This window comes from Triticum dicoccoides, chromosome 3A (genome assembly GCF_002162155.2).
Source record: "Triticum dicoccoides isolate Atlit2015 ecotype Zavitan chromosome 3A, WEW_v2.0, whole genome shotgun sequence".
NCBI classification, from domain to species: domain Eukaryota; kingdom Viridiplantae; phylum Streptophyta; class Magnoliopsida; order Poales; family Poaceae; genus Triticum; species Triticum dicoccoides.
In genome coordinates, this window is record NC_041384.1 from 585,700,590 (window position 1) to 585,723,740 (window position 23,151).

Genomic DNA, 23,151 nt, shown 5'->3' on the forward strand with positions numbered 1-23,151 from the left:
TTGTTAATTTCCTTAAAATCCATTATTTGTTTCCTAAATATTATTTATTTCCCAAAACAAATTATATTGATGAGAGAGATCGTTGATTTGGATAAGTTAGAAAAGTTAGAACTGTGATTTTTTGTACGTTAGGAAAGTGCTAATTTTTTGAAAGAAAAGAGTAAAGAGAAAATAAACCAATGGATTAGAAAAACAATGGAAGAGGGTGGTGGGATGTGGGACGAAGAAAAATCGGACGAAAATAAACCGTATCAGGCTACCAAGTGTTCCATTAGGAGTAGAAGATTGGATGATTAGAGGGACAGTGATATCCGCAGCCCATCGGGTTCAAGCCCTGGTGCTCTCATTATTTCTGAATTTATTTCAGAATTTTCGGCGACTCGCTTTCAGTTGAAGGAGACGTTCCCATTGATGATGAGTCGCCTACGGTGACTTCGTAAATCTCAAGATGATATGTCGGATCAGAAGGTGCTCATAGCGTAGGGTGTGCGTGTGTGCGTTCATAAGGGCGAGTGTATGCGCATATGTATGAGCGCTTGCGTTTATACTGTGTTAAAAAAATTTAGGGTTATTAAACAAACATTTCTCTCTCTCTCTCTCGCTGTCGGGGTGATTGGTGAATCCTAGCCGTGCGATCATGCCGAGATATTTCTTCCACAGCGCCGTCCGGCTAAACCCGACCATCCGCTGGGCCGCCAATTTGGGGAGTAGCAGGCAAAGGCCTACAGGAAGGAGGCGTAGAACCCTCTCCTCCTCCAGGTCTCGGCTCTCCGCCGTCGCCGCCGTCGCCATGGGCAGCGCCTCCAAGCTGCTGTCCTCCCTCTTGCTCACCTCCTCCCCGCTCCGTCTCCGGCCCTCCGCCGCCGCCTTCGCGCTCATCCTCTCCTCGCGCACCGCGGCATCCCGCCGCCAACACCTGCTCTCCTCCCCCTCTCCCCTCCGCACGCTCTCCACCTCGGCCGCCGCCGCCGCCTCACCCCTCCCCTACAGCTCCAGCTCCGCCTCGTCAGCCCCACCGCTCCACGCCCCTTTCCCGGAATGGTCCCGCCTGGTCGACCGCCTCGCGGCCGCCGGCTACGCCGCCCGCGCCCCCTCCCCCGCCGATGAGCTCGCCGTCGCCTCCGGCAGCGGCCTGTCGGCCGAGGCGGAGTCCGCTGTGTCCTCCTGCCTGGCCTTCGCGCGCGACCGGCCCGACCTTCTCAGGTGAAGTGAATCGCTTGGCCATCTGGCCGGCTGGTTTTTTCCCTCACGTTGCTGATTGATTGGATGTGACCACAGGTCGCTGCCAACGATGGATGTCGAGGTTGTGGTGTCTAACGTTGCACCGGCCCTGTTCAAGGGAGGTGAGGAATCTGCGCAGCGGCTGCAGCAATACCTTGCGGGTGAAGAGGACAATGTGAGTTCTTATCCGTTTTGCAAGTTGGTCACATCACTCTTGTGGAGTGGTTGTCTAGTACTCCGTCCGTTCACAAGAATTATGGAATGGAGGGAGTATATTACAGTAGATTTTACATATGTGATATGTGTGATCATCAGTCAACTAGATAATTATTTTGGTTAGCTCAAGTTACCGCATATGTTTCTCTACCGGATTTGTAGCCATATGTTGTGAGCGATACAGTAAAAAATATAATTAAGAAGGAAATACCAAACATGCCATTCAGTTCAGGGACAACCCTCTGTGTAATTCCCATTAAATTTTGAGCATTTCAGTTCATCATTTTCTCGCTGCACCTTTGTTACACCCCTTGTTGCTTTTATGATGGGTGATGTTGAACATCTGATAGGAATGCTGTATATTCTTCAGTTCCGATTTCACCAGGGTTACAACTGTGGTTACATGGCATTGTACAGAAAGTAATACAAGGATAGTCAGTATATATGTAGTTAGAGGAAAACATCCATCACACCTTAGCCTTGCTGAATGCAACTTGCAGTCTAGCAAGCTGTGAACAACAGAGCTTAACTAGCAAATGCATACAACTTAATGCGTGACTTGTACTGTTAATGACATCCAGAGGGGCACAGAGCTCAACTAAGAACTTATATAACTACAAAGTCACAAAACATAACTTGCGCCAGGCGGAGGCATGAAGGCGTGGCGGCTGGTGTGGAGGTTGCGTCATCGGAAGGAAGCGGTGGTGGCGATTAGGGGCCTCGATGTTGTGAAGGAGGCTGGAGCTCTCATAGAACAAATTCAAATCCTTCCTTTTTGGATAGGGATTAAGGCAGAGAGATTTCTCATCATATATATAGTTAGCTATTTGACTTGGGCTTTGGTTTGAGATGTTTTGTGGTAGAACCGTAGAAGTATTCCCGTTTATTTCATTTATTGAAACCGAATCCGAAGGGGGATTCTTGGGATAAGCCATAAGCATATCCTGTACGGAAAGAACAGATTTCTTAAGAATTCTTGCAACAGGTTTCAGTTGCCATTTCACAAATGTTGATCCCACATTATGCAATGTGACAGAACTGTATTGGTCAAGACACTAAAGATGTGATAACTTTTGCCAGGCAATTCAATCAGTCAGAGCGGAAACTGTGGACATTGTTCGGTACTTGTTAAGTTACACATACAGTTCGTCAAACAACTATTTAGAAGACAAAGAACTCACTGATTCAGCTGTCAGAAATATCTTGGCTGAGCTAGTTAATTCTAGTGGACTTGCCCACACCTCCAGTTTCGTGGAGTCAACAGTTGAGAGTCAACCTGAGCGATTCTCTAGGCATCCAGGGCAAAATGTTGAGATGAAACGTGGTGACTGGATTTGCACAAGGTATGTTGTGGATATTTTCATTTATTAACTTGACAGTTGCATGCCACATCGCCTTACTCTAAAGTGCCGACTAAATTCTACATCTTCTCTTTCTAGATGTGATACACCTAAAATATACACACTCATTTTCTTGTGCTGTAGCATAGTCTTGCACAAGCATGCATCTATGTAATAAATCATTTTTCATTTTTGAACAATGCTGTTGTTGTCTCAGTCTTTTCACACTTGGCTTGTTTTACCTCCGTGTATGTTTTCTCATCTATATTCCTAACCAACATTTAGCTAATCATGACCAATTATGTGCTATTCTCATAATTTTGTACAAAGAGGACCAAAACTCGCATCTGTAAAATAAATTCGCAACTACTTGTATTGTCAGACGCATTTGAGATCATTTGCTACTGGTTTGTTTACTACTCCCCCCGTCCCACAATGTAAGACGTTTTTGCAAATGCCTTACATTGTGGGACGGAGGGAGTACTTATTTGAAATATTTTTACCCTTGTTCATATTTTCGTAATGTTGACTCTAAATATGCTCTGCAACCTACAGATGTAGCTTTATGAACTTTGCAAGAAATGCGAGGTGCCTTGAGTGCAATGAGCATCGGCCAAAGAAGATGTTGACTGGCGGAGAGTGGGAATGCCCTCAGTAAGCTTCGACATGCTAACTTCATTTTTGTGATTTGAAGTTATTTATGCTTCGAGATGGCTGACTTTGTATTGTCCTTTTGCCAAGGTGTGAATTCTATAATTATGGGAGGAACATGTCATGCTTAAGATGTGCTTGCAAAAGACCAGCGACAACTGCATCTGCTGGTACTGGTTTAGGCGGTGTAGCAGAGCTTCTTAGTGGAACTAATGCTGGTAGATCTGAAATTGAGAGAAAACTCGCTGAAAGCGATGAGAAGGCAGAAAGGTGGTTGAGCAAAGTATCTCAACTTGACGATTCTGCTGATTTAAGTAGTCTGGCAACTGATGAGGATTTTCCTGAGATTATGCCTATGAGGAAGGGAGTCAATAAATTTGTAGTTAGCACACGGAAGACACCATTGGAGAGAAGATTGGCAAGTGCACAGTACAGCAGTAACAATAGCCCTCAAGCAACAGCATCCGACTCCAAGATTAGTCAAACTTTAGACAGGATACTTGGGCGTTCGGCATCTACTTCTGCCCCAAACAATCAGTCTGATAATGGGGGTGTAAATGCTGAGACTCCCAGGAAATTAACAGGCCATCTTGGTGATATCGACCCCGTTCCTTTTGTGCCATTATCTGCTGATCTGTTTACCAAGCCACAGAATGCAAAGAGTAATGAACAGGCAGATAGGGACTGTCAAATAAATAAGGAAACTGGTAGTTCCACACCCGATATCCCACAGGCCTCAACTGAGAGGAAAGATGTTGATAAATCATTAGATACTGCTGAGAAATGGTCCAAGAAAGTCGCAGAACTCGACAGTGTAAATGACCTTTCAAGTGCTATTTCTGATGAAGACTTTCCTGATATTATGCCAATGAGGAAGGGTGAGAACCGGTTTGTTATTAGTAAGAAAAAAGACCGCTCGCTGACATCACCACAGTACCAGAGGCGCAGTGTGCTTGAGCAGGCTAACAATTCCGATTTCGTCCCATTTGTTCCGTTTCCTCCTGATTATTTTGCCAAGAAAGATGCGCCATCGGAGAGTACTCCAGATACGGGAATAGTTTCAGAAAGTTCTCCATCAGCTGATAAGCTGCCAGAAACAAATGCTCCATCAAGACATTTGGGAAATAACCCAAACACCTCACAGGTGATTGGCCCTCAGGGAAGTAGCATCACGAGTAATGAGAACTGGAATAGGAATTACTCTCAGCAGAGCTCGAGTCCAGGTAGTTATACACGTGGTGGAAGCAGCAGCCAGCAGTATCAACAGCAACCTTATGAAATGGGTGATCGATCTACTGGTACACCAAATTCAGGCGCCTGGAACCCAAACTACTCCCAGGGGACGTCTACTGATGTCAGAGGAGGATCTAGCAACTATCAGCGTCAACAGCAACCCCATGAGGGCGGTGATCGATCTCGTGAAACTTCAAATACTGGTGCTTTGAACACAAACCACTCCCCGGGGAGGTTTAATGATGTCAGAGGTGGATCTAGCAACTATCAGCATCAACAGCAACCTCATGAGGCGGGTGGTCGATCTAGTGGAACTTCGAATACTGGTGCTTGGAACACAAACTACTCCCAGTCCCACGGGAGGTTTAATGATGGCAGAGGTGGATCTAACAACTATCATCATCAACAGCAACCTCATGAGGTGGGTGATCGATCTAGTGGAACTTCAAATACTGGTGCTTGGAACACAAACTACTCCCAGTCCCAGGGGAGGTTTAATGATGGCAGGGGTGGATCTAGCAACTATCAGTATCAGACACAACCTCATCAGGCGGGTGGTCCATCCAGTGGCTCTTCGAACACTCTGAACACAAACTACTCTCAGGGGAGCTTCAACGAGGGTCGAGATACATCTACCTACAATCAGGGAAGCTATCCCACACAACCGTCTTATACGCCTGGCTATAGTGATCACAGCAACAGCAATGCTTGGAGCAGCAACAACAACCAAAATTGGAGTGGTTCACATCCTGATAGTAGGGTTTCTACTACTGGCATTGGTTCCACTAACCCTAATCAAGCAACAGGCTACTCAAGCTACGGAGGTGGAGGTTATACTGGAAAGAGCTTAGAAGGCTCTGCTGTGAAGGACCCTGATCCTCTGGACATGTCCGAGGAAGCCAAGGCCGAGAGATGGTTCAGGAGGGCAGCCCAGATCAAGGACATCTCCGAGCTCGCCAACATTCCCGACGAGGACTTCCCTGAGATAATGCCGATGAGGAAGGGTGTGAACAGATTCGTGGTGAGCAAGAGAAAGACGCCGTTGGAGAGGAGGTTAACCTCTCCTCAGTACAGAAGGAACCTACCGATTGTAAGCTCTGAGCCGGACAAAGATGCTAGCTGAAAGCAGATATAGTATCTACTACCTCTGTACCAAAATACTTGTAGTTGGGGGAACTTGTACTAGTTTCCTCCAACTACAAGTATTTTGGTCGGAGGGAGTATCTATCTATTCAATGCAAGGATGAAGAGTTTACACAAGGATATGTACTTCTACTTCCGATGGTGATAATAAGCAGCAAGGTGAAATCCACACGGAGGAAATAGTTGGACTCCCAGAACATTTTTCTGTATCCTAAAGTTTTGTCCTCGACCATTAGGGATATTTTTTTTTTGCTGGGTTACATTTGTATCAGTTGTATGCATGTGTTGTTGTACCTGAAACCCTGATGCAATCATCAAATAATTTGTACGTTGGATTCAAGCATCATATACTTTTGTTACCCTATTTTCAAGCATCATAGTTTTTTTTGTTGTTGTTAGGAAAGATGTCGATCATAGCTTGGCAGGAGGACCCTCTGATTTCTGGGTTTTTTTTTACACGAGGAGGCGTGGCCCAGAAAAGACATAGCACGGGAAATGAGAAAGCCTACAAGACCAAAAACCCGGTCGAGCAACAGTGGGCTCCGACCAGCAAACCCTACTCGAACGGCCCATTAGCCCAACAACCCCACGCTCACCCCACCCCTCGCGAGGTCATCAAAACCCTACCCGCGGCACACATCTCCCCCCACTTCCCCCATCCGCCGCCGCCGCGCCTCCTCCTCGCCCAAGGTATCCCTCCCATCCTCTCCTCCGCCCATCTCCCCCGTCCTCCTAGGCCAATCCGTCCGGCGGTCGCTCCTCCTTCCGCCGCGCTGCTCCTCCGCCAGTTCGTCCGTTTCGTTTCGCAAGGTCTGGTTGGTTTGGATCCGATGATAGGCGGCCGTGTCTCTCGATTCGTAGCCTAGGTCACCGGCGGTGGCTTAGTTCCTAGGGTTTCGCCGTTATGGGTGTTCGAGATGTGTTCGTTTTGCTTGAGTCCTTTCGTCAGATGCGAGGGAGCGAGCCATGGGACGACGCATAGTTTGTTGTCCCGTGATCTGGATGCGTCCATTACCTCAAGCGCAGTTAGGTTTATTGTTGAAGTGACTTTCTGCCTGCTGTTCGTGAGATCTTGCACAGGTACTGGGCCACCGAATACAGATGCGCTGTTGCAGTTTTCGGTGGCCTAATCTTTACCGTGCAGTACATGGGTCTTTGTGTTTCTGCTGCCAGTAGTTACCCAATAATCATCCAGCCTTTATTTACGATTATGGTGTTGTGTTATTCTTTGTTTGTCTAAAGTAGGATCCAGAGCACAAGTACTGAGGCACGGTAGCCGTTCTGGTTGCTCAGTTGCCATTTATTTGTTGTGCAAGAGAGACATGGGAACCCGCTTTGCAGCAGAGATTGAACTCTACTTTCTGCCGCCAGTAGTCGCCCAACATCACCCATTTGATTCTTGTTTGACATGCATCTGACATTGTTTGTACTAGAGTTTATCCTATTTCTAGACAGTAGCTACTTGATAATGAGCTTACTATTGGGCCTCTCTGTCAAGTTACCACAACCTGTAGGTTGGTTCATTTGGACCAGAGCACAAGTACTGAGGCATGGTAGCCGTTCTGGTTGCACAGTTGTCATATTTTTGTTGTGCAAGAGAAACAGGGAACCCGCTTTGCAGCAGAGATTTACTCCAGTTTCTGCAGCCAGTAGTCACCCGAAACCACACACTTCAGTATGAAAGATGAACATGAGTACACAATTTACACCCTGTTGGTTATGAGGTTTTCATGATTGTGCTTTGTGGTCATTCTATGCTAAAGAGCCTGCTTTGTTGTTATTGTTCTTTTGTGTTCCCTTCCTTTATGTCCTTATTAAGTGTTGCTCATGTTTGTTCTGATCTCATTTTTAGGTAGGAGCTTGTGAAAGTTCTAAGGCTGAGAAGATGGTTCTGAAGTAAGCTATATGTTTTTGCAAATTAGCTTGTCTTCTCTACTTAGTTTGATAGTAGTGACACCTCGAGTATGGTTTTACAATTGTTGTCTTAAGTGCTCAAATTGTTGTTTCATTTGTTCTACAGGACCGAGCTCTGCCGTTTTAGCGGCCAGAAGATTTACCCAGGGAAGGGTATCAGGTTCATTCGTTCGGATTCGCAGGTAAACTTTGTTATGTTAAGGTCACTTATATTGTTGTTGAATGGTCTAGGTCATCCGTATTAAGCCTAGAAGTTTTTTCTGTTGATTCTTCTTCAAACAGGAACCACCAACTAACGATTCAGATATTTTGTGCTGCAGGTTTTCCTCTTTGCCAACTCAAAATGCAAGCGCTACTTCCACAACCGCCTCAAGCCTGCAAAGCTTTGCTGGACAGCAATGTACAGGAAGCAGCACAAGAAGGTATCACATTTTGCTGCTAAGTTCTTAATTTTTAGACAAAGAAATGTTGCTAGAATTAGGTTGCATGAACTCTGTTTGTAATTTGCATTTCACTTGTCATTAATTTGAGGGCAAATTCCTCCCTACAGTTTGATATGCTTGTGTGTTGGTATTTATAACAAACAATTAGATCACATTTGTTATGTTATTTATAGACCACTGCTTCTCTTAGCATGCCTGTATTTATGCATGCCAGTCCTTCTGTAATCTTAACCCTCATGATCTGCAACTTCCTGTGTTTGCTGCGACAAATGATTATTTTTTGTTTTTGGTTACTGATTTGTCCTGTCATGTGTATTTACTGGGCTGTGCTTCGATGTGTCAATGCAGGACATCCATGCTGAGGCTGCCAAGAAGAGGCGCCGCACCACCAAGAAGCCGTACTCACGGTCGATTGTTGGTGCCACTCTGGAAGTTATCCAGAAGAAGAGGGCTGAGAAGCCTGAAGTCCGTGATGCTGCCCGAGAAGCCGCTCTCCGGTACGTTTTCAATCTCTTTATTCCTATTCCAGCATTGTGTCTACGCCTAAATCTTCTGTTGCGAAAACTGATAACTTTGGATATTCTAGCAGCTGTTGATATTATTGTTTGCTTTTCTATCATCTCACCCTTGATTCATCATGTTGCAGTGAGATCAAGGAGCGGATCAAGAAGACCAAGGATGAGAAGAAGGCCAAGAAGGCAGAGGTGACCAAGTCCCAGAAGTCACAGGGGGGCAAGGGCGCCGTGCAGAAGGGTTCCAAGGGCCCAAAGATTGGCGGTGGCGGCGGGAAGCGTTGAAAGTGCGTTGAAAGTCGATTACGCCAATAGACATAGAGTTGTGCTGCCTAGCCTTGTTTCCTATCCTACTATCATAGACCTTTGTCAAGTTATTACCCCGCCCTCTTGAATTTGCACCTTATCTGTGAGGCTGAATGGTGTTAACGTTTTGGATTGTCTCGATGAGTTTATTTATAATGAATGGTACTTATGTTGGTTCTTGTCACTTAGTTTTCTCATGCAACTGGCGCCAACGCGATGGATCTTTATAGGGTTGCCGTTGCTCTGTAGGTCCTCTAGCTGATTATTCTATAGCTTCTAAGTCTTGCTATAGCTGATTCTAAGAAGTTCCTGGTCTCCCGTCCTAATTCTATAGCTTCTAAGTCTTGCTATATATACTTCGAAAATCAAACCTTGCTACCTTATGTATGATCATATACCTGTTACTATAATGATCAATGAGATTTATAGGAGCAAGGGCATCGATTGGTTTCACCTCCTCATTCGCGCACAGGTAATGGTTTGGCACCTTGTGAATACTCCCTCTGTTCTGAATTACTTGTCGCAGGTATGGAGGTATCTAGATGTATTTTAGTTCTAGATACATCTATTTCTGCGACGAATAATTTGAAACGGAGGGAGTAGAAGTGAGGCGGTGGTGGTTCTAGATCCAGGGTGTTTGCTGGCGATTTCGTCGCTCCCCTTCCCCTCCTATCATCGTATTGGCATCGCGAGGGGGAGGGGAGCTCCGGTCTCTCGTCCAGGCGCGTTTTAATCTTTAGAGAGGTTTTTGAGTTTCCTCCGCCGATGTCATGTGGTGGTGCTCATTGGAATAATGATCTCTCAGCCCGTGCTCCTGCTCGTTGTAGGTGTTGCTGGTGCCGACGAGAGCTTATGGGGTCCAAGCTGTCAGTGCGGTTACGATCTGGTGTTGCATCTTGGCATGGCGGTGGCGATGCTCTTGGAGTGCGGCGGTGATGACTGGTGCGGATTTGAGGAAGATGGTGGAGAATACGACCACCTATTGAAGGGCGGGTTGGCGTTGACCCTGAAGCCGGCGTTGAAGAGGCTTGGACTCGTTCCTTATCGGGCTAGATCCAGAAGCCGGTGTTGAAGAGGCTCGGACCCCAATTAATGTTCCTTATCGGGCTAGATCCAGCCTTTAGCTCATTAACGGACTTCGATTGATGTTCCTTATCAGGCTAGATTCAGCCTTTAGCTCATTAACGCCTCCTGGCTAGGGATGGTATGCAGGTGTACAACCGCTTGTATTCTCTTTGTTTTCTGTTGTTTGTCATATCATCCATGTATCCTTAAATAAAAGTAATGTGTGCCTACGGGCGTGCATCCTTTTTTCTGGCTTTGCATTATTCACATCGTTATGACAAAATTGGCTACAGAGTAATTAACATCATTCTCTCGGTCCATGGACCCGAGCATCACTCTATAGCTAGCAGTGTCAGCAGTCGACGACACTGCAAGCGGGCAATTTCCTCACACGCCTATCCTCCATCCGCTGCCTGACCTCCATGGCGTCGCTCCATCTATCAGCCCCCGCATACGCATTGCTCATCAGCGTGTAGTCCCCGCCGTTCCCGCCGTCCAGCTCCCTGAGCCTCTCGGCGGCCACCTCGGCGACGCCCAAATCACCGTGCGTTCTGGCCGCCCCCAGCAGTATCCTGTAGACGACGGGCTCAGGAGCGACGGGCATCTCGGCGATGAACCCCAGCGCTTTCGTCAGCCGACCGGCGCGCCCCAGGAGGTCGACGACGACGCCGTAGTGCTTCATCTGCGGCTCCACGCCGTGGACCGACCTCATGCTCTCGAGTGGCCGAGCCCCTCCTCGACGAGCTCCGCGTTGGCGCACGCGATCAGCACACCGAGGAAGGTGACCTCGTTCGGCCTGAACCCTTCGGCGAGCATGGCGCGGAAGGCGCCCAGGGCTTCGTGTTCGGAGCCGTTGTTCGCCAGCCCCATTATGATCGAGTTCCATGACAGGGTGTCCTTCTCTTTCGTTTCTCTGAAGACCTGCAGCGCCTCCTTGGTGCTTCCGCATTTCGCGTACATGTCGATCAGAGAATTGTGCAGGATGGTGTCGGCTTCGATGCCGTGTCGCCTCACGTAGTCGTGGATCCACTTGCCGAGATCGAGAGCGCCTAGGTGCGCGCAGGCAGAGAGTACACTCGCGAGCACGACCGCGTCCGGTTTCACCTTGGCTCTCTGCATCTGCCTGAAGAGTTCCAAGGCGTCAGAGAACTGACTGGCTTGTGAATAGCCGGATATCATAGAGCTCCATGAGATCAGATCTTTGCTAGGAATTTCCTCGAATAACCTTCTTGCCGAGACCAGATCCCCCGCTTTCGAATATGCGGTGATCATTGCGTTCATTGTCACGGTGTTCCTATCCTTCATGTTGAAGAAAACCTTTTCAGCCGATTGCAGCTGCCCACGTCTGCCATAGTAATCTATCAAAGTATTGCCCAAGTAGATATCCACCTCTATGCAGTAATCCTCTATGTACTTGACCAAGCAATCTGCCATGCTCCAATCTCCTAGACGAGTGCACGCAGAAACAACCTTGACCATAGTGACCTTATCAGCTCTCACTCCTTCGCCGTGCATCAACCTGAATAACTTCAAGACCTCTTGTAATCTATTGCACTGGCTGTATCCACATATCAAAGAGTTCCAGGACACCACATCCTTAACCAGCATCTCATGGAAAACAGATCTTGCGCAGCACAAATCACCACAGGCAGCATATAGATGAATCAGCGAATTGGAAACGAAGATATCCGAAAGAAGCCCGAATTTCAGTACATGGTTGTGCATCTGTTTCCCTTCCTTAAGAGCACTAATCCTTGCACAAGCCTTCACTACAAATGGGAACGTCAGGTTGTCCGGCTCCATACCTTCTCCTCGAGCCTTCTTGTAGAAAGCAATTGCATCTTCTGGTGCATCGCTTTGAGCAAGCCCCCTGAGTATGATATTCCGAAGGTAAGTTGTTGGTGCTTCAATCTGCCCATATACTTTATGAGCAAGAGCCAAATCTGGTTGTAGAATAGCATAGAATCTGAGAATCTTAGACATTGCATATTGGCAATTGTACAGACCAGAAACAATGAGATGGCCATGAAGCTTCTTTATGGCTTCCATCATTACAATGCTGAAAGAAAACTGGATTTTTTTCATGAACAGTGGATCAGTGAGGGGAAATGCAGTATGGCACATGTCACTCAACACATCTGCTTCCTGGAAGGGATTAACAAGATAAGTAAAAGAGCAACAAAAAGTAATACTGTGAACTAGTACAAAAGCGGCAAAGAATAATACCGTGAACTAGTCTTTTTGAAAATGGAACAAATGACCATATTGTCGATGCTTATTGACAACATATTATACAAAAAAAAGAATAGTGGATAATGAGATTGTGATTTTTAAATACAAAGGTCATATGATTCAACAATCATTCAGCAACAACAACAAAGCCTTTAGTCCCAAACAAGTTGGGGTAGGCTAGATTTGAAACCCATAAGATAAAAAACTCTCAGTTCTTTTATCTTTGCACGAAAGATATAAAAGGTAAAAGAACACAATAAACCCACCATAAAGTAGGAAGATCTAATCGCATTTGGTATAATGCAGGGAGACAATTGTAATGATGGAACAAAAACTCTTAAAACTGCATGGAGCTTCTTCCCATGATTTGGTTCTGAATTACTGACTCTCATCAACCAAAGCAAGCCCAGGAACCTTAACAGCATTTCTCTCATCTACTAGCTTTCGTGCTCTTTCAGCATCACTAAACCTACCGAGCTCAGTAAGCATATTGGATACCACCACAAAATCACCTCCAGATTCTCTTTCAATGTCTAGTATTTTCTTCATTGCCCTCTTCCCCATCTCCACTTCTCCATACTTACTGCAACAACCCAGCAGTGTCCTCCACACAACTGAATTAACCTCCATAGGCAGACCACTTATTACTTGCTCAGCCTCACATAATCGTCCAGCCCTCCCTAGCATGTCTATGATACAACCAAAATGTTTGATCTCTGGAGTTAGATTGTATTCATAAACCATGCTTCTGAAAAACAGTACTCCTTGCTCGACCAGCCCGCCATGGTTGCAAGCATTGAGAACACTTAAGAAGGTGACTCTGTTAGGCCTGATTCCAGCTCTTCTCATCTCTGCAAACAGTTCAACTGCCTCAGTTGACAACCCGTGCATTGCAAGCCCTGAAATTATTGATGTCCATGACACCAAGTTTCTCCTACCCAGCATTTCATGGAAAATCTTCAGTGAGTTGTTTATAGACCCAAGCTTGGCATACAAGTCTATGAGCGAATTCCCAACTCGGATATCCAACACAAGAAGACCCTTCTTCTCACAATAGCCGTGCAAGGCCTCGCCCAAAAGAATCCTTCCAATATTTGATACCGCAGGTACAACCGCTAAAACAGTTATCTCGCTTGGATCAACGCCTTCAGCCATCATGCGGCGAAAGAGAGCAACGGCCTCCACAGACCGACAGGAGCGTGTGTACCCATCAATCATCCCGGTCCACGAGACAACATTCCTACAGGGCATCCGCTCAAAGAGCAGCCTCGCGTACTCAACCTCGCCCCGCGCAGCAAACCCGGTGATCACCACGTTCCAAGTAACCGCATTCTTCGCCGGCATCTCCTCGAACGCAATCCGAGCATCCGCCAGGCACCCGCACACGACATATGCGTTGACAAGGGCGGTATGCACGTAGGCGTGGAACTCGAACCCCTTGCGGACGGCGAGCCCGTGCAGCTGCGCGCCGGCCCGCGGCCACGCCAGGGCCGCGCAGGCCCCGAGGGCGTGCACGAAGGCGTAGGTGTCGTCGGCCGCGTGCCGGCGCGCGTCCCTGAAGAGGCTCAGGGCCTCCTGGGGGAGAGGGCCGCGGGAGTAGGCCTTGAGGAGCGCGTGCCAGGGCGTGGGACGGCGATCGAACACCTGGCGGGCAACGAGCTGGGCGTGGATCTGGAGGAGCGGGCGCCTCTCCGCCTGGTGCCTCAGGAGGAGGGCGACCAGGCCCCGGACGTGGGCGGCGGCGGCGTCGTGGGAGGGCGCGCAGCCCTGCCGCAAGAGGTCAGCCGGGAACCGCGCCATGAGGGGGGCTCCGTCTTCTCCAGCCCTACCAACGCCTCTCTCGTCTACTTAGAATATGTCATGGTGCAATGGAGTGAGAGAGAGAGAGAGAGAGAGAGAGAGAGGCATTACCTTGTCTGGAGAGAAGGTGGAGGAGGCTCGACTCGAAATCGTCCGAGGCTTTCTCCCTCCCGCGCCGGCGTCCAGGACAAAAAGAATGTGCTTTTGCTTGCGCTTCCCGGGCGGACCACGTTGCTCTGTTGACAGTTGACACGAGGCAACTCGCCGCCCGATCCTCACTCGTCGCTCCTCCTCGATGTTGCGCAGGGTCCTCGCCGGAGCGATCACGCGCCTCTCCGGCCCCGGATTCTCCAGCCCACCGCCGAGGAGACGGCCTCTCCTCCCGCCCAACGCCCCGCGCCTCTCCACCGCGCGGGTGCCGTCCGGCGGCGGCGAGGGCAGCGAGGGGGAGGATGACGACGACCCGTTCTCCTTCCCGGACCAGCAGCAGCTCCCGCCGGACGTGGCGCGGGGCGTGGACGCCGTCGTCGCGGCGGCCGAGGGCGCCCACTTGGACGCCGCGCGCGCCGGGGCCCTCCTGGAGCAATGCGGCGCCGCGGCTTCCGAGACGCTCGTGGTGGCCGCGCTCTCGCGCCTCCGCAACAGCTGGGCCGCCGCGCACGCCGCGTTCCGGTGGGCGGCCTCGCGGGGGCGGCCGCAGCCCGGGTACGCCCCGGGGCGCCACGCGTGCCACTCCATGCTCGCCATCCTCGCCAGGCACCGCCGCTTCGACGACGCCCGCGCCCTGCTCGACGAAATGCGCCGCAGGTCGCTCGCGTCGCCGAGGGCGGTGCTCCTCCTAATCCGGCGCTACTGCGCCGCGCGTGACGTTGCTAGCGCGATCGCCGCGTTCCGCTCGCTCCCGAGCTTCGGCATTGAGCCCGGGGTCACCCAGTTCCATGGCCTCCTCAGCGCCCTCTGCCGGTACAAGAACGTCAAGGACGCGGAGCACCTGCTTCTGTCGAGCGGGAAGGAGTTCCCGTTCGAGACCAAGGGCTTCAACATCGTGCTCAACGGCTGGTGCAACATGGTCTGCAGCACGCGGGAGGCCAAGAGGTTTTGGGCCGTCATGGAGCTCAGGGGCATCGCGAGGGACGTTGTGTCTTATGGGAGCATGATCTCGTGCTTCTCGAAGGCCGGGAGCTTGGACTCGGTCATGAAGCTCTTTAACCGCATGAAGGAGGCTGGCATTGTGCCTGACCGGAAGGTGTACAATGCAGTTGTGCACGCGCTCGCCAAGGGACGGTGCGTGGATGAGGCAAGAGCGCTCGTCCGGAGTATGGAGGAGAAGGGGGTTGCACCAGACACGGCCACTTACAACTCCCTCATTCGGCCTCTTTGCAAGGCTCGTCAGGTCCAGGAGGCAAGGGAGATGTTTGATGAGATGGTAGGAAGGGGGCTGTTGGCATCGGTGAGGACATTCCATGCATTGTTCGATGTTGCTACAAGCCCCACTGAGGTCTTTGATCTGTTGGACAAGATGAAGGCACTACATTGCAAGCCAGAGATGGACACTTATATTATGTTGATCCGGAAGTTCTGCAGGTGGAAGCAGCACGACAGTGTGGAGAAACTGTGGAACGCAATGCCTGCAAACGGACTGACCCCTGATCGGAGTGCATACATCGTGTTCATACATGGATTGTTCCTGAATGGGAAGCTAGAGGAGGCTGCAAAGTATTTTGAGGAGATGAAAGTCAAGGGATTTTCACCAGAGGAGAAGACTGAATCAATGATACAGGCGTGGCGTTCAGGCAGAGAGCTTGCCAAGGCATCGGCTTCTGTCGGTTCAAAACATGGTTCTGTGTCTCTCAAAGTAACTCGTAGAGAGTGGTAAAGATGAAGAGCACTTGAAAGTGATCTATAGAAAGAAACACAGCTGTTGTTTTCGAGTAACTGCTAGACACTGGAGAGAGATTATTTGGTTATTCAGAAAGATGAGTCTGATTACTTTCAAGTGATCTTCATCTACTTTGTTGTGGTTGGTTTGGTCAAGGAAGCCACGCTCGCAAGGGCCCTTGCTTTCGTTAGAGTTATTGTCAGCGATGACCTCAGCTGAGGGTATGCTGTTTGGTTTCCTTTGTTCCAGTCTGTAATCAAACTTTGTTCCTTCTAACAAGAAGGCGCAGAGCTCCTACCGTATTTGAAAAGAGTATGTTTACCCAGTTATTTTCGTTCTCACTAGATTGCTTGGCTGTAGATTGGAATTAGAAAGTGCAACCTAGGGTTTGTCCTTTTGAAACTTGGATAGGCATCACTTTGCTATGACCCTTCTTTTGTAGCTCATAGTTTGTACTGGGTACATGTTCAATGATTGGTTCACAACATATAATGACTGTCCACTATATTCATACTGGTCCGACTCCTATACTTTCACATAATAATATGTGCAGAGATTTTACAAAATAGTGAGAGCTCATTTCATATGGTTTGATACTAGTACTAAATACACACTTCAATATGTAGCTGTATTCAATATTAGCAGTTCCATTTTCATGCTTCAATTGTTTGCAGAGTGTACTGGCATATTTATTCACATATAACCATTTAGTGACCACTCATCGCACTGCAGAATTGGCCGCTGTGTGAAGGTTTAGGTCATATAATTTTCTTCTTGACAAACATATTGTTTTCTTTCTGCCAGCCAGCCATTGCAACCTTTCTGATAACATTAATTCAGTGCATGTTCACACTAAATAGTCCAGCTACAAGAGCACATTGGATCGAAGCTGGGGCGGGTTGCCGCCAGCCTGCTTGTAATCAATGAATCTGTTGATTCTGAGGTGAGCGTCTACCAGAATTCCAGTTATATCTGATCAGTTAGGCGTTATTTTCTCTGCTATCCTGTGGCTTCAGTTAGGCCTAGTAGCTAGTGGATTCGATCATACCGACGATAAATATTGTACGCGTCAAAAATTTATCTTCGCATGTGATGTTTCAAGACCTTTCTGTAATATCCTGTAGGATATCCCTGCTAACAGCAAGTAGCTTGTTCTGTCAGTTGTCGCTACATATATCCTGATCTCTGCTATGCAAGTCCAGTCTCCAAAAGATGGTGTTGATGCAAGTTGCTTTAAATTTTGTTGATAAGACGATGACAGGTAATGGATACAGTTATGGTGAAAACAACTTATTTTCTCTGTACAAGCTACAGCCAACTGAGCCATGCTTGTCATGCTAGTGTCCACTGTCAATTTCATGGCATCTTATGGCTGCTAGCCTGCAAGTGTCGCTAACTCATATGACTCATGATGCAGACTAACATAGTGCATGATCACGTCCCAACTTTAACCGATAGCTGCGTGGTCGACAACCAGTTGCAGTCTGCCTGTTCATGTATGCACTGAATGTTACCATTATGCTGTTAATATCTGAACCCACTGTAACCAAATTCGGATAAACACCAAATATTCTTTTTTAAATAATTGGAAGAGGTGAAAAATGAAATATCAGCTGTGAAATAATCATATATTACCTCCGTCCCAAATTACCTGTCTTAGATTTTTCTAGATACAGCTAACACTAAAACTGTCTAGATACATCCAAGACAAGTAATACTGGACGGAGGGAATATGTGTTTCAGATTTGTTTCAGATTGATCAAGGGTCAGAAGAATAAGTTTGGTGTTTAGACTTGAGATTATTTTGAGAACAAAATCACATGTTTGTTCAGAATACCAAATTTATAGATCGAAACCAAAGAATAAATACTGCTACAAGCCTACCACCACATCTTCAGAATCATGCCTGGGAAATTTCTACCTCTTTCTAGTTCAGCAAAGTAAGTATTTGTCTAATCACTTCTATTTCCAATAATTTACACCATATCTTATTCCATCTCAGAATGGTGGCAAGATTGTTTGCCACATCGGCCTCATCATCTGCGGCGAGCTCATCGGCTGCAGGTAGCCGCTGCCGTTCTGCCCAGGCATCGTTGTTGGGTTCACCATCTGCCCCATGTTCATATAACAAGTCTGCAGGTCGTCCATACTCAGGCCGGTGAACCAGTCGCTGTCCTCCTTCACCGTCACCATCCTCGCCTGCTGCTGCGCCATGTCCATGAAACCATGCTGCTGCAGGCCGGAGGCGCTGTCGATCTCGGAGGAGTCGTGCGTCTGGAAGCTGTCGGACATGGCGTCGGTCGCCAGCGCGTCCATGACCTCCCCGTTCGGCCCGGCCTCCACAGCCATGTCCTGCTCCACCTTGAGCTTCTCCCAGTTGTTCTTCTTGTTGTACAGCCGGCACAGCACCCATTCGTCCAGCTGCAATAACCGCACATCACAGAGAGAGAAGGATCAGTATTCAGTATCGATTGATTGATCAGTATTGTTGGTGAGCAAAGTGCAAACTGGAAGGAAGACGCTGGGGTTACCTTGAGGGATCCCTTCTTGCCGGGTGCGCGGTCGGCTTCGGCGATGCGGTACTCGTGCATGATCCAGTCGGTCTTGACGCCCCTGGGCGCCCTGCCGGAGTAGAAGACGAGCGCTTTCTTGATGCCGACCGTCCTGCCGCCGCTCTCCCTGGGCGCCACCGGCTTGTCGGCGCCCGTGGCCTTCCAGTAGCCGGTGCCGGCGGAGCGGTTGGGGCGCGAGCCGTTGGGGTACTTGCGGTCGCGCGGCGTGAAGAAGTACCACTCCCTGCTCCCGAACAGCGCCCTCTCTGCACGAACGCCAAGGTCAGCACAGCACACACTGAAGGAGCAAGAACGAGGAAGCCAAGAAGGAGGAAGGAGGAGAGGAAAAAACAGGGGAGGGGAGGGGAGAGAGGAGGAAGAGAAGGCGCACCGGGCAGATCCCAGGGGTTGAACTTGTAGAGATCGACCTCGGCGATGATGGGCACGGGCTGCGGCTGGCCGGCCACCTTCCTGCAGAGGTAGTGCACGACGAGCTCGTCGTCCGTGGGGTGGAACCGGAAGCCCGGCGGCAGGTTGAGCTCCGCCTCCGCGTCCCTCCGCCCGCTGCTCCCCTCCGCCCCCGCCGCCGCCCCCGTCGGCTCAGCCTTCACCATTGCCGTCATCATCCTCCTCCTCCTCGCGTTCGCTCGCTCGCTCGCTCGCTCCACCACCTTGGAGAAAAGCCCGGCCCTCGCGCGGTGGTGCCGCGGTGTTGGAAGGGAAGAGAAAGGCGGCTGGTTGTGATACCGCCTCCTGGGACCTGGAGCCCTTCTCTTTAGTCGATGGCTCGTTTCCTTGGCGACCAAGTACGTTTGTAGGGCGGGGCGCCCGGGGCGGCTATATACGGGCCCCCGCCCGCGCCACGTGGGCCGCGGCGGGCCCGCGCGTGCCCCCGAGCTGCTCGTGGCGTGGGCTTGGATGAGGACGGCCGGCCGTGCGCTGCTGCGCGGAAGTTTCCCGCGGCGACAAGAGTTTGACCCCTCCCGACGGCTGCGCTGAAAGGGACGGAAGGGTCAAAAGCGCGCGGGAGGGATTTTCCGGCGGGAAAATATATCCCCGCGACCAGCCTCGGCGGCCCGTCGAATGGCCGCGCGTCTAGGTGCGTCGGCAGGCGCGGGCTGGTCCTCCGTGTTCTCGACCTCTCATCTGCTGCATTGCACCACGTGCGAGTTGCGGCGGCCATGCACTACTATGTCGTGATACGTGGAGGAAGGTATGAGGACATGAGGTTACGACCCGCGCATGCGCATGGCATGCCTGCATGCGTGAAGGTTTTCTTTCCATCGCGCCTTGGATTTTTCTCCGGGGAAAACTTTTAAAAGTTGAGGGATCACGCTAAGTAGAATGCTACGTGACCCTTCAAAGATGCCATTGTTTAGTTTCAGCCTATAAACGTGGATACATGACCACGTCAAGTCCTACTCTCTGTGTATAGAAGAAAATAAACGTGGATGCAATTTTTTTTAAAAAATTAAGACATTAATCCAGGCGGTCTATATTAATGTCTATATTAAACTATATTGAAACGAGTAACACATACACTAAAGCATGTCTATGTACATTTAATTCAGAAAAAAAGTTACAACATCTTATATTCATGAACGAAGGAAGTACATATGTCATTTTTTTCTTTCTTTTTCCGGGAAAAACTTTCAATCTATTTATCTTCAATCATGGTAATACAACGAACACTAGAAATAATAAAAATTACATCAAGGTCCGTAGACCACCTAGCGACGACTACAAGCACTGAAGCGAGCTGAAGGCGCGCCGCTGTCATCGCCCCTCCCTTGCCGGAGCCGGGCAGACGTTGTTGTAGTAGACAGTCGGGAAGTCGCCATGCTAAGACCCCATAGAACCAACGCACCAGAACAGCAAACCGCCGCAGATGAAGAGTGTAGATCAAAGGATCCACCCTGAAGATACACGAACGAAGACGAACGACGAACAGATCCGAGCAAATATATCCACCAAAGATAGATCTGCCGGAGACACACCTCCATAGGCCCATCAATGATGCTAGACAAGTCACCGGAACGGAGGCTAGGCGGGGAGACCTTTATTCTATCTTCAGGGAGCCGCAGCCGTCTCGCTTTCATGAATAGGACACAAACCCTAATAAAACTCGAAAAAAGATCTAAAAACGGAGCCCTCTCACCGGCAAAGGCCGAGATCCACTCCATCTCCATGGCCTAAGGCCACCGGAGACGGGGCGGACCGGCGCCGGCGCCGGCGGGAGGCAGAGAACCCTAACTTTTTGAAGGCGGCGGCTGGCTAGGAAGACTGTTGCTCAATCCTGGACCACTTTTTATTTCTGCGAAAGGAAATAATTCACAACTAAATGGGAAGTACATATGACATTTCAATTGCGTCTAACATGGATTATCACCGTCCTACGGGCCAACATAGTTAATTCCCATGTCGGCCACGGAAGGATATGCTTGAAACATTATCTATCTTCACAATTCATAATTCTCAAGTCGATCCACAGAACAGAAGGATATGCTTGAAACATTATCTATCTTCACAGTTCAAAATTCTCATGCCGATCCACAGAAGAACAGAAGGATATGCTTGGAACATCACAACATTTAAACAATTCAAGTTCCCCAAAAAGGAATTTTTAAACAATTCGAGAGGATAATGCTCAAGCTTGGCCTGTTCATACCGAAGCATACCACATACTCCTACCTAGTACCGCCATCTGTTTACCTAGTCAGGGACACCTAGAGAGACAGAGTAGGTCTATCTCCTCTTGTCTGTAGTACAGTAAAATAAAGAAATCTGGCCACCTACGTGCACTGAACCTGAACCTCACCCGGGCGCGCCTCCAGCCGCGACGGCGGGGGTGGGGTGGCGAGCAAATCCTCGACCCGGGCCACCCGGCGGAGGTGCGGTTGGTCGGCCAGCCGTATGGCAGATAAAAGAAAAAGGATAGCGCCTTGTCGGCGGCCGAGGTTTCTCATTCCCCCGGCGGTGGACTATGGTATGAAATTCCAGCCGAAAAGGACGGACGGGCGGGCAGTTCCGGGGAAAGCGATGGACTTTTTGTCGTGGTGACAGTGAGCTTACGTTTTCCCATGGGCCAAAACTGGATTGGGCTGGGGATTTTCTTCAGTTTAATTTACAAGATTGCTGTGTTGATTCGCTGTCAGGTTACCGCTCTTGGTATCGCACAGCTGGTGACTGCCGGGATTAGCTGTGATCCGGTGAGTGGCATGTCGCGTTGCATACATCACTGGCCGCGTCTCGGCTATCGGAATGACGGGGAGCACTCGAGATATTATTATCCGCCGATACTTTGGTGGGCCCTTGATGGATTTCTGTGGAAGCTTTGTTTCTGTCCTGTTCCGTAAACTATTGCGGAGATTGAAATTAAGACATGTGGGAGGAGGTGTGTGGGCAAGTTAACTGCAATTGGGCATCGCAGTTGATTTTACATGTGGTGTGCTTTTAGAAAATGAAAACTAAGTTACCACCAGCTTGCCAAACAGGGGAGTATCCAAACTCCACACCACAGCCAGCAGTGTCGACGTTGGGGCTATGGAGCCAGTCCTGTCAGCGCCTCAGGCAGCGCCATAGATGATCAGGAAGCAGCGACAACAGGCGAAGACCCCGTTCATCGTCCGACAAGCAGACGAAGGGCGGCAGAGTTCAAATCATCTCGTGGACCTGCGGCACGGCCCACTCGAGTGAAGACGAAGCCCATCTGGAACGTCGGCCCGGAATGGACGTCCTAGTTTAAATACCCCTTGTAACGTTTGAATCGAGTTGGCTTGGATCGGACGGCGGCTTCGGCCGATTGTAACTAGCTGTAGCAGTGAGGGAGGTTGGGAGGATAAACACGCTACCGAATTTCCCCATTTCGCCATGAACCCTAGTTTCCTCTCATAGATCGATCGCGACCCTTACACTTGGTATCAGATTCGGCGGTCCTGGCGCTTCCCCAACATCACCACGAGACGCGGTGGCGGGATCGACGGCGAGTGGCGGCGATGGAGAAGTTGTCGGAGGATGGGCGCGGCATGTACGAACTTCTCCGCGCGGATCTCGCGGTCGACCTCGACAAGCGTTTCAAGGAACAAGGTGCGGATCTCCTTAAGGCCATGGAAAAGCTGATCGCTACGAGTACCACGACTCTCGACGGCTTGATTTCCTCACGGGTGGACGGGGTCCGCGACGAGCTGCTAATGGACTTGGAGCAGATCCGCGGTGACAGCTTGAAGGAGAGCCCTTCGCGACATGAAGATCCCTCACCATCGCGCCTGGCTGGGAATGGTCGCGGCGGTGCCCCGACTGATTCCCTCGGCTTTGACCATGATCACCGGGGGAAGGCGCATAATACTTATGTCCCTCCTTCGGTCAGAGGTGCCCGCGAGCCCAATCTGCCTTTCCGTCATTCTCTGGGCCCTGAGGCGAATTCCTTTGATACTGCTGATTCGTTTGCATTTGGCGCTCGTTTGGAACTGCCGAGATTTGATGGAGTAAACCCGCGTTTGTGGCAAACGCGTTGTGAAGATCAGTTTCGTTTGTGGTGTACTCCGACTCATCGATGGATTTCTCTGGCCACGGCTCAATTTGAGGGTGCTGCTGCTCGTTGGTTGGAATCTATGCAGCGTCGTCAACCGCAGGCAAGTTGGTCTG

The 23,151-nt window shown here is 49.6% G+C and overlaps 4 protein-coding genes across 6 annotated transcripts; 2 read left to right on the forward strand and 2 right to left on the reverse strand.

Moving 5' to 3' along the window:
• Window positions 1–694: 694 nt before the first annotated feature.
• LOC119269373 (zinc finger protein VAR3, chloroplastic-like) lies at window positions 695–6,150 on the forward strand. The gene is made up of 5 exons (XM_037551185.1): window positions 695–1,203; window positions 1,279–1,396; window positions 2,518–2,780; window positions 3,333–3,431; window positions 3,519–6,150. The coding sequence occupies exons 1-5, from the start codon at window positions 791–793 to the stop codon at window positions 5,782–5,784; spliced, it is 3,159 nt and encodes a 1,052-aa protein (XP_037407082.1). The 5' UTR covers window positions 695–790; the 3' UTR covers window positions 5,785–6,150.
• Window positions 6,151–6,393: 243 nt separating this feature from the next.
• Window positions 6,394–9,163, forward strand: LOC119269376 (60S ribosomal protein L24). 2 transcript variants are annotated; one of them, XM_037551190.1, is made up of 6 exons: window positions 6,394–6,494; window positions 7,657–7,700; window positions 7,825–7,900; window positions 8,039–8,140; window positions 8,510–8,658; window positions 8,808–9,163. In XM_037551190.1, exons 2-6 carry the CDS (start codon window positions 7,690–7,692, stop codon window positions 8,956–8,958), a joined length of 489 nt encoding a protein of 162 aa, XP_037407087.1. In that variant the 5' UTR covers window positions 6,394–6,494; window positions 7,657–7,689; the 3' UTR covers window positions 8,959–9,163. The 2 variants fall into 2 exon arrangements, with proteins under 2 accessions (XP_037407087.1, XP_037407088.1); XM_037551191.1 differs by lacking the exon at window positions 6,394–6,494 and adding an exon at window positions 6,515–6,614.
• Window positions 9,164–10,188: 1,025 nt separating this feature from the next.
• LOC119269374 (pentatricopeptide repeat-containing protein At1g09220, mitochondrial-like) lies at window positions 10,189–14,126 on the reverse strand. 2 transcript variants are annotated; one of them, XM_037551188.1, is made up of 2 exons: window positions 12,543–14,126; window positions 10,189–12,182 (listed from the first exon to the last, which is right to left on the reverse strand). In XM_037551188.1, the coding sequence occupies exon 1, from the start codon at window positions 14,074–14,076 to the stop codon at window positions 12,655–12,657; it is 1,422 nt and encodes a 473-aa protein (XP_037407085.1). In that variant the 5' UTR covers window positions 14,077–14,126; the 3' UTR covers window positions 10,189–12,182; window positions 12,543–12,654. The 2 variants fall into 2 exon arrangements, with proteins under 2 accessions (XP_037407085.1, XP_037407083.1); XM_037551186.1 differs by having other exon boundaries at window positions 10,189–12,189; window positions 12,543–13,966.
• A 3,612-nt stretch (window positions 14,127–17,738) lies between these two features.
• Window positions 17,739–19,298, reverse strand: LOC119269375 (NAC domain-containing protein 68-like). The gene is made up of 3 exons (XM_037551189.1): window positions 18,899–19,298; window positions 18,487–18,773; window positions 17,739–18,376 (listed from the first exon to the last, which is right to left on the reverse strand). Exons 1-3 carry the CDS (start codon window positions 19,131–19,133, stop codon window positions 17,954–17,956), a joined length of 945 nt encoding a protein of 314 aa, XP_037407086.1. The 5' UTR covers window positions 19,134–19,298; the 3' UTR covers window positions 17,739–17,953.
• Between the last annotated feature and the right edge of the window lie 3,853 nt (window positions 19,299–23,151).